The 10,650-nt window shown below is 38.5% G+C and overlaps 1 protein-coding gene across 1 annotated transcript; it reads right to left on the bottom strand.

Annotated features, from left to right (window-relative positions):
- Window positions 1–665: 665 nt before the first annotated feature.
- polk (polymerase (DNA directed) kappa) lies at window positions 666–9,903 on the bottom strand. Its single transcript, XM_014992882.2, has 14 exons — window positions 9,568–9,903; window positions 8,871–8,990; window positions 8,622–8,774; window positions 8,060–8,191; window positions 7,821–7,971; window positions 6,463–6,645; window positions 6,161–6,285; window positions 5,389–5,555; window positions 5,247–5,279; window positions 5,059–5,155; window positions 4,143–4,314; window positions 2,909–3,916; window positions 1,943–1,991; window positions 666–1,219 (listed from the first exon to the last, which is right to left on the bottom strand). Exons 1-14 carry the CDS (start codon window positions 9,694–9,696, stop codon window positions 1,138–1,140), a joined length of 2,601 nt encoding a protein of 866 aa, XP_014848368.2. The 5' UTR covers window positions 9,697–9,903; the 3' UTR covers window positions 666–1,137.
- Window positions 9,904–10,650: the final 747 nt, after the last annotated feature.

Raw genomic sequence — 10,650 nt, 5'->3', positions numbered from 1 at the left:
CTTTCACTAAAAGACATAACAATGTAATGCTGAGCATTTTGTTGACTTTAGTGCAGGATTTACACAGATCAACTAAATGCCCATTTTCATGTTATTTAGGCTGATATGTCAGTTTCAATAAATTAAAATATTGACATTTATTTCAGTGATTCTATTCAAAAAGCAAAATAACACAGAATCATTAAACATTAAAAAAGTCATCTTTTTTTAAGGACTGCTATTTCCATTAGTAATAACTCCAGCTTACAGCAGACAACACATCCAAATGCAAGCCTACGCTTGTAAACGAGCAGCACTACTGTCTTTTTTTTTCTTGTTGACCCAAAAAAAAAAGAAAAAAAATCTTAGAATGTTGCATCTGTTTTAAAGGCACCGAGATACAAGGAAAGTGATATTTGTAGTCCAGGTCCAGGATAAATATGAAGCTCCAAGTCCTGCTCCAGTCCATGACTCGAGATTCTTCCCTCAAGCTATTGAGTGATCTTTACCTCAAAATTATCTCACACGTGTTCTTATTCTTGTTTCTTAAGTACTTTTATCTGCCACATCTTTTCCTTCCACTAAACTTTCCACCAATATTCTTTGGATGCAGCGATCTGAATGCCCGCCTCCTTGCTGAAACATCAGTAGCTAATGGAGAATGAATGAGCAACGAGTTCAACAGCAACATTTCAAGTTCAATATTTATTAATTGCAAGAAATACAACAACAAATTATGAAAATAGAAAAAAAATAATTTTGAGATAGAATAGGTAGCAAATATCCTCATCTTTAAATTACCATACTCATACAACATTATTATTATAACATTATTAAAGTTTTCATCTATCCGTCTTCATTGACAAAAGAATTTGGAATCAGCAAACTTCATAGTTATTTAAAAATCCTTACTTTTCTGCAATTAAACTACTTCTTGTCACCTTTACTTTTGCTTATGGCTTAAAAGAAGTTAATCAGTGCAAGTGCTCAGCTTGGTGTCGCAGCAGAAAGGTAAATGTGTCCTTGTGTGTGGAGCGGCTCCGGCCCTGGCACGAATAAAACGAGTCGACATAAAAACCCTCAGACTGGAAGAGCCTGGTGTCTCTTGACAGCAGAAAATAAGAAAAGTCAGACTGATATTTTCCCACACGGTTACTGTCACCTGAAGAACTTGTCGATGGTGTTGCAAAGTCCGAGGCTTTTGGCTTTTTTAGATGGAGGAGAGGACGGCGTGTCTCGTCTAAGAAAAGAGGTGAATGCACAGGAAATGGTCGTTACTGCGGCGCTCGTGAAGGAAATTATATTTAGTATCGATCTTGCACTTTTTGTCGTGTTATAATCACCAACTTTACTGTATTTTATATGGATTCTATGTGTTACACATGAATGTGAAGTGAAAGAAAAAATACTTTTTAAATTGCATTTCCAACAGTAATATAGACGGCAGACAAAAAAACCAAAACATTTGGCTATTAAACACGTTCAAGAATCCCAGTCAAGGGATTAGCTGCATATGTAAAAAGAAACAAAACTAATTAAAATCTGAAATCTGCGATATGCATTTGGATGCAACCCCCATTACACAGAAAATGATGGGAAAATGAATGGAACTAAACACAGGGAAATTCAAATAGAAAATATGGCAGAGGCTGAAAAAGACTTTGAGAATGAGGTGGATCTTCAAGCATAACAAAAGTCCAAAACCCACACCTGGAGCTGTAATGCAATGGTGTAGATCAGAAGAGTTAAAGCTGTTACTACCATGAAAGGTGAAAGGCACAAGCCTTGCTTATCTCGTTTTCATTTGCATTAAATTTTCCTTTCGTGGCCCCAATTATGTTGTTCTGTGCAGGTATCTTACATAAAAACCAAATTAAAAGCTTTCAAGTGTGCTTATAATATGACAAAATGCAAGAAACTTCAAAGATGTGAAGATAGTATATAGAAAAACAAACTGCCTCACCGTTTGCTTTTGCCTTTACTTGCATGTCTTGGCAGGGGATGTCCACTGTCTACAAGCAGAGACACACAACCAGCTTGTTAGATGGAAGAGAAAAGGAACTCCTCTGATCTCTTCAATGAAAAAAAATAAATGAATAAAACAGCCATGTGTAACACATCTCCAGCAACATAAAGCCCAGACCTCCAGAAGCAGGATCGTTTAAGAGGAAACCAGGCTTTGGTTCATTGTTGCAGATAGATAGGATAGAAAGTGATTTAGCCATTTGAGAGGCCGAGGCCAGTGGGGGGTCAAGGGGTGAAATGAGATGTCCTTCCTCTGTCAGGATCAATAAGAACTTCTCATACAGTGCCACAGTCGGTAAATAACAGGGTCACAGGTCACTGAGAGCCCTTTGAAACGAGACAATGCTTCTTCAGGGTGTGCTTATAGGTTATGGACATTTTTAACATCGCTGTTTCTTTCCTTAAGAACTATGAAGAAGCAAATGACAAACCCAGAGCCCAACTAGCGGGTAATTGATTATCTAGGAAGCTGCTGAACAAAATGAACCTTTCAGTAGATAAAGAGGAGCATATATCTCTCTCTCTGCCGCTGCTGACCAGTTTTACCTTTTCACTTTTTTCGCAACACATTTTGTTGATGCAGGATGCATTTAGCATGGATCCTGTTCTAGGAGTGCTTCATTTTATATAAAATATTAAGAGAGACAAAAATATGCATGCTTCGATCATAATTTATATAAGAGATTTAACGTTTTTCAATGGTTTTTGGTTTTCTTAACACCCATTGCAACTTAAAGGTTGTACTTATTTTTCGTACTTTGTGTTTTGGACATGTTGCATGATAATAGAGGCAGGTAAGAACGGATCATTTCATAATGTTCTGAAAACCTAGAATTAAATGACGCTCACATTTGATCAATAAAGCTGATACTAATGAGACGTGAAGTAAAGGACACACACTTACCTACGCTGAAGCTATTTTTAACAGCAGGTGGTTTCCCAGTGAAGGCCGTCTGTCCTCCGAGTTCATGCAGGACCTCCTGGTTGAGACAGAGATCAACATGGTGGTTGAAGACGGCGAGGTCGTCCGTATCTTGGGCCCGCTGACACACGGGGCAAGTCAGGAGAGGACTCCTACTGAGGGACGACTGCTGCTGTAACGCCACAGGCTTCTTGTCAACTTTAATCAGTGAAACCAAATTGTTCTTCAAGGTTTGTTGGCCTTCTTGAGGTGATACTCTGCCTAAGTCCAGCTCTCCGCCGCTTGCCAACGCCTCGTTTTTAAGGTCACGCGGCTTCTCCTTTTTTTGGGTCACAACTGTAGATTTTCGATGGTCGTCTTCTGGATCCAGATCCGACTCGGAGCCCGAGGCTTCGTCTTCCCTCTTCGCAGCATCACTGAGGCACGAGTCTATATGCCTGTTGAAGACATTCAGATCGGTTGTCTTCACTTTTGCGAAGCACACAGGACACGTGAAGGTTTCTGCGGGAGTCCCACAGCCTGACGTGGATGCATGAGGTTGCACGTGTGAAGCCAGTTCATTTTCAGAAAGATCCTGAACGGTGCAGTCGTCTGTGTTTGCTTGTTTCAATGACTCTGTCCCATTGTTGGGGGTAACCACGGGAACAGGTTCCTCACATCCTTCATCCTGTGGACTTGGCTCTGCAGCCTGGAGTTCAAGTCTTTTGGCATGAGCTCTTTGAAAGAAAGACTGCTGTGGTTCCTCACCAGTGAGCCTCTGCTTACTCCTCCAAAAAACCTTGTTTTGTTTCTGGCCATTCTCTACTGGGGGATCATCTACAAGCTGAGAGGTTTGGACCGAGTGGTCGCACAAGTTTCCAACTTCCGGCTTTCGATGCGTTATTGGGGAAGAGCGACTACGGTCTGTCTTGCCCAGTTGAAGAAAGCTAATGATGCTTTTCTGCATCGGTGTTTTGCCATCTGAACTAACGAAGGCAGATATTCGAACACCTGCAAGCACAAAGGCAAAATATTCAAGTCTTAGAAAGCAACGCCAGGTCCAATGCCTTTGAAATGCATTTGGGAACTCTGAATTTTTCCACATTAAGTCACAACCACCGTTTAATGTGTTTTATTAGGATTTTATGTGGCAAACCAACACAAAGTAGTGCAGAACTATGACATGGAAGAAAAAGAGATACATTTAAGAAAATGTTGTAATGTTGAATGAACTTACCCATGAGTCTCAATCGGAGCGGTTGGGGGCTTTCATTTTCTATTTCCGTTTTCAGTAAGTCTTTAGCGACAGCGAAGATGTCCTCCGCTGTGGCCACGGCGTACGGGAGCGTCTGTGCCTTGGTTTTCACCTCAAAGTTCACGTTCTTGATCTTCAGAGTCACCGTCTTACCCTTAACAAAACAGAGAGTAAAAGAGGAAATCACACTAAAAAAAAAAATAATGTTTCTCTCTGATTTCCTAATAATCAATAGGTCTGTTCCCAAGATGCTGGAAACAGAAGGGAGATGGAAATCTGTGTAATGTGCCATGTCATTGACTGATCTGTCTTTGTGCATTTTGTCAGTTTTCATAGTCATGTGATCATTTCCAGGGGGGAGATGCTGCCTAGGCTGATAGTCTCATTAATGGCCTCCATTTTCTCCTGCTATCAGGGGACTCAGGCAGGGGGGTGATGGTTGCACTGAGACCTCGACTTCCTCCTCTATCGATTCGAAAGGAAATGGACAGGTTAAGGATATTGCATGAAATTCAGCTGAGAGTCAAAGTGATCCTTGGAAGGTCAAGAATAGGACGTCGTTTTCTCACCGATATGAACCTATAAGTCACGTGTGTCAAGTAACATTTCTACTTGTGTTTAAATCTGGTGACCCTTGATCCTACAGAGACAATAACATATTCCAGGGAAAAGTGTTCTTACATTGATCTTAAATACCTTTATATGTGAAAATATGCCAGAGAGGCCTATTTATTTATTCGTTTTTTTAATTGCCAGATTATTTTCCTGCAATAAAATCTCAATTTATTTTAAGGCATTTTATAGATCTTTACCCAGACTGGGCCCAATAATGAGTGCAGAAACCAAATAACCTTTTTTCTCCACATGGAAACTACAAAACAAAGCTCCTGTTTCATACCTTCAGGGCTTCTTTCTTTAAGTCTTCTGCCAGATCGTCACACAGCTCTCTGCATAAAGAAAGCTGCTCCTCGGGTTTACTCAGTTCTTTAAACGTCCTGTCAACAAAAATCAGAGTTAAAAATCAAATGACACAAATAGTATACTTGCACTGCATTTATGCTGAAGATGTACACTTTGAAAACAAACCTTTCAGTGCTCATGCTTTTTCTTTCTTCGTGTCTATAAGGAACCAAGAACATTGAGAATGAGCTCTTCTTGTTTCGTATCAAATTATTTATTTATTTATTTTTTTTCTCTGTGTTGAACTGCATTAAATACGGCATGATACCTGGGTATGTGTGTGGAGCTCAAACCCAGAGAAATCTGGAGGAAGTGATGCCAAGACGTCTCAGAGAACAACAAGGACAACAGCGCCATCTGCCTGCTGAGATCTGAGCAGGTGGTGATGCCCAGAGCGTTCAGCATTTTCTCACTCACCTTCCCAATGCCACAAACCTGAACAAGTATATCGCACAGTTTTAGCCAAGATTTCGGCATTGAGTCGTTCTGTACTCTTTTACAAGTCTGCTGGGAAATCTGCAAGATCTGTGAGCCTCAACTCCCAGCTTTTTTATCAAACAAACACCCTGATCCAGCTGTAAACTCTAGATTATGATGTGCTGTGGTCAGAAGACTTTTCAGACTTTAATCTTTAGCGATGATCTTTCCCAGCCTCTGAACACCCACATTCAGAGCTAAAAATATTACATGTTCTCCATGGATGTGAATACCCTCAGATTCAAACCCATTCTTTGCCCATTATCTAATATTCAGGACAGAATCTAGAAGCTTAATATTTGGGGGGCGGGTAAATACTTTAACTAAAGAGCTGCCTGAGCATAAACATATTTAAGGACTAAACAGGTCCTTCTAGTGTCAAAAAAACCTGATATGACTAAATATCAGGTAACTGAAGACAAAAAAATCCTGCCAACTGAAGTTTACATGATGCAGTCAAATGACAATAAAATGTAGCGATGCATCATTGATCTCATCTAGAATTGGTTTAACATGTTCTCTCGCATATGTCGACATAAAACTTTGGGTCATTCGTGCTTTACTTTTCGAACAGGAAGTTTCTGGATGAAGTCCATGACGGCCTCTCTGGTGGGGGGCAGCCTGTACTGTCCGTTCGGCTTGTTCTTGTCGCTGCACACCTTGGCAAGCATCATGTTCGGAGCGATTCCTGGAGGACGAAACAAATACCAATTCATATATTTATTATTTCAATTGCTGTGATTAAGTCTGGAAGAAGCACAACTGATAAAACTAAACTTTATTCTTTATTGAACTCATATTGTGATAAGATGCATTTAAAAAAAACAACAACACTCATTTCATTTAGTGATTTCTTCCCTCTCACCCGCGCTGGCAGTCAACGTAGTCTTCTGTTCAATGCGGAAGCGCATTTCTCTCACGGCCTCCTCGACAGACGTCCCGAACTGTTCAAAGGAGCCAGCGGCGTCCCCTTCGGAGGAGACCGGACTGTCCTCAAACAGGACTGGGGAGAGGTCTGTCCCTTCTTCTGTCTTATCAGACTCGTCAGCTGTAAGGAAGAGATGAGGCTTTCAGGTCTACTAAAGAAATTCATCACAAGTTATTATCAAGATGCATCTAAAAAGTTATTTTATTCGAGTAGTTCCTTTGAAAAAGCGACATTTGTGTTTTATATGAATTCATAGCACAGAGGGATACAGTTCAATTATTTATTTGTGCTGATTTTGATAAGTGACTTACAGCTAATAAAAACTTTGTATTTGACTTATCTGAAAAGCAGGATATGACAAAAAAAAAGGATAATTTTTATTTCAGAAATGCTACGTTGTGTCTTTTATACTCAGACTTGTCCAAAAGAGAATTACTGGCACACTCCACAAGGGAGGCAAGTCCCAGAAAGATCATTGCTACAAAGCGCTGCATCCAAACAAATTAAGTGGAAAATTGAGATGAAGGAAAACCTGTGATAGAAAGCGGAGCACAATCAACAGGGTAAAGGATGAGAGGCACAAGAGCCAATAATGCTGACGAAGTGAAGGAACCTCAGCCCAATTAGATGAGCCACAGCCTGCAGTAGTGCAGTAATGAACCCAAAAGGAGCCCGGACCAAATACAGAATCCATATACAGAATTGCAGAGTACAAGGTTTCCCTCAGAAAACTTGCTAAGCACGGTGGTTGGGGCGCTCGACAGTCATTCATCCAGCAGCCTGTTGTATTTATGAGTTAAAAAATGTTTAAAGTTTGTAGGAAATGTCAAAATATCACTTTATAATTATGTACAACTGGAAGATTGAAAGATTAAAATCTGAACACTAACTATAAAGTCTTAAAAAAATGCAAACATAAAAAAAAAAAAAACTTAAATAGATAAGCACTGCTAAACCAGGTGGGGGCACAAGTAAAGCCTGGTGACCCGTCAGGCTTACAGTACACTGCGTGAAACCCTGGAGTACTGAAACATGCTCTTCAGGAGGGCAATAAGGATCCTTTTGTGCATTTGTCTTATGCAATATTCAACTTTTCACAGAAACAAATATCAAGTTTTGATTAGGTTTAAGCCAAAATCATCCAAAATTAAAAGAAAGAGACATTTGAAGTGTTTTACTCTGTATCTAATAAATCAATATAGAAAACATTTAGTAAAGTAAATGATCTTTTTAGTAATATTTTAATTTACTGAGATGCACCCGTCTATCAGTATTATTATGTAATGCATGCATGCCTGGCGTGTTGCTCCTGGATCTGCAGCGGTGCGTACGTGAGGACTCCGGCCAACTCTGTCTCTGCTCCAGGTGATCCGTAAAATCTAAATAGGCTTCATCCAGGCTCATTGGCTGAAAGTTAGGATCGTATTCAGCAAAAATCTCCCTAATCTGAAAGATAAAAATCATGATCACCTCCTCCCAAAAGTCGAGTGTGGAAATTGTTTTTGTGTGTGTGTGTGTGTGTTTGTGCTCTTACCTCCTCACTCACAGCTCTGTATTTGTCAAAGTTAGGAGGAACGATGACCAGGCTGGGGCAGAGTTTCTTTGCAATGAAGCCAGGCATGGCTGCTCGGACTCCATATTTCCTGGCATGATAATTTGATGTTGACTGAAAATTAAAAAAAAAAAAAAGTAAATAACTTTAACATTATGAAGGTTTCATTACTCCAGTATTCCCCTGGATTTAGCTCCACCGATGTTCCCGTCAACTCTGACCATCTTCCGTCGCTCTACCAAAGAAAATCTTCCCCAAGATTTATGTGTGGGCATTCTCATAACAATAATAGTTTTTCACCATTGCATTCTCGTAAAAAAAAGAAGAATAAATTCTGTAGTTTAGTGATTTTAAATGTGTATTTTTATCTCAATAACTTTGCAAGTTATAGTTAAAATTACAGGACTTTGCTACAGGACTGGAAACCAGTTAAGAAATCAAAACAAAAACAGAATTCTGACTTTAGATAAATGGGAGCAAAACCATATTTGTTTTACTCCACAAATATTTGCAAGAAAACTGTTTGTTGGACATCCTAACCCACCAGCATGCTCATAGATCCGACAGCCATGGGTGTGTCCTTCAGCTCAGGGCAGTCTCTCATCTCTACAGCCGCGTAAAAGGCATCCATGTCCACATGCACAATTACTCTGCTCAGATCACGACTTTTCTCAAGCTCGGAGGTCATCTTTTCCACCTACACAGAGAATGTATTTATTTTTTTAAATTGTTTTCATTTACTCCTTCGTTGGATTTAAATAATTCTACAATTACGTTATCTATGATGTCTGACCTGTGCCTGTGCTTTCTGCAGGAGTTGCTCTGTGATCTGAGCCTTTTGGTGCATCATTTTCTCAATTCGCTGGTTCACCTGCTGCTCTTTCTTCAGCTCGTTTTCATAAAATCTGGATCCCTGCAAGAAAAACACAATCACAAAGAGGAGTTGTATTTACCGTACTTCTGTAGATATTTACAACAGCATGCAACGTTCCTACACATTTTTCTAAGTGAAAGTTCAATGTTTTTCCTAACTTAAATTGTTTGATCTTCAGTTCTTTTTAAATCTGAATGCAAAACTTCATGAGGGTGACGGTTTTTCTACAACTGTCACCCTTTAACTACAGAACGTGGAAGAAACATGAGAAGGATGGACAGATGGATGGAACTTTTAGATACTGAGAAAAAAATTTTTATGTGGAATTACAAATTTTATTCCATTTTGTATTTTATTTTTTTCATTTTTATTAATAACACACAATCCCACACGTTTCTAGACTGTGTATGAACCATTGGGGGCATTTTTTGTTATAAACAGGGAGTAAAAGTGATGTCTGAATCTCTCCGCTCAAATGATCAATAGCAAATTGCAGCTTTCTATTTATTTCCCCAATTTTTATGACACATACCGAAGTTAGTCACATAATCTCAGGTGTATAGCTCTCAGTGAATGTGAATACATGGAGTATCTCTGGCAGCAGAAACGTATCTACCTTTGACGCCTCCATAATGATCCTGTTGATCTTGTCCCTGTCAAGTCCCTCCATCCCAGCCTTGTTGTCATTGAGCGCCATTCTGGACAGGAGGTTCTCCTCTTTAGTAGATCCAGCTCCGTTCTCCATCCTGAATCGGTTTATTCTGTCACTGTTCCGAAAACGAGTCGGATTGTGTTAATTTCTATCAGTATCGCAGTTCAGTGGGGCTTTCTGTTACCCCTTTGATGCGAACGAAAACAAAAACAAAAACAAACGAAATATGTAAATATGAAATAAATTTCCCTAATGACATTTATGTCGCTACATGTTTTCAAAATTAATGACGAAGGCGGTTTTGGCGGCACTTCCGCATACGTCATTCTCGACGAAGTCGGAAGTGAAAGTGAAAAAAAAAGATAATCTTCGAAAATATTTTTTTCTAAAACAACTGTGTAATAACAATGATTATTATTATGTTTATAATAAATATATGTATTATATTTATAATATGTATTACTATATTTACAATAATAAATGTTTATTATTATTATTATTATTATTATTATTATTATTATTATTATTATTATTATTATTATTATTATTATTATTATTATTATCATCATCATCATCATCATCAAGGAATTGTAATAAAAAACACATACCCAAGAAAGTTATTATAACCAATATAATTATAACTAAGGATTCTTAACCTCATAAAGAAAACTTTATGGCTCTGAAACTTTTTATTTTACTTTTGCATTGCTGTTTTTCAACTCAACCTCAAAAAAGCTTTTGTTTTGATAATGTTTTTCACTTTGTTTATTCAGGAAAAATGCACAAAAATGTTATTAATACCTATAAACTTTGTCCAAATTTTGTCCTAGGTTCACAGTAAATAACTCAAAGGAAAATTAAAAACACAAAACACCTAAAAGTCAGAAGTTTCATGATATATCAAACTTAAATAAAAACGTATTGGAATCATTATTTGCATCAGCGATACCATTTTGGTTTTGGTATCGAATTGATACCAAAATATGCAGTATCACATACCTTTAGTGAAAAATGTATGACATTAAAAAAGCAGTGTAGTGGGCAGGG

The sequence above is a fragment of the Poecilia mexicana genome, unplaced genomic scaffold (genome assembly GCF_051168715.1).
Source record: "Poecilia mexicana isolate PSO_F unplaced genomic scaffold, ASM5116871v1 scaffold_9, whole genome shotgun sequence".
Classification (NCBI taxonomy): Eukaryota; Metazoa; Chordata; class Actinopteri; order Cyprinodontiformes; family Poeciliidae; genus Poecilia; species Poecilia mexicana.
The sequence above is the reverse complement of the archived record's forward strand: the minus strand, read 5'-3'. Positions and strand labels throughout refer to the sequence as shown.

Coding starts and splice junctions, on each gene's coding strand:
- polk (XM_014992882.2), bottom strand. CDS start 9,696: ATGGAGAACGGAGCTGGATCTACTAAAGAGGAGAACCTCCTGTCCAGA. Junction 5,280..5,388: donor AGCTCCACACACATACCCAG/GTATCATGCCGT, acceptor GGTTCCTTATAG/ACACGAAGAAAGAAAAAGCA. Junction 1,220..1,942: donor AGTAAAGGCAAAAGCAAACG/GTGAGGCAGTTT, acceptor CTCTTTTCTTAG/ACGAGACACGCCGTCCTCTC.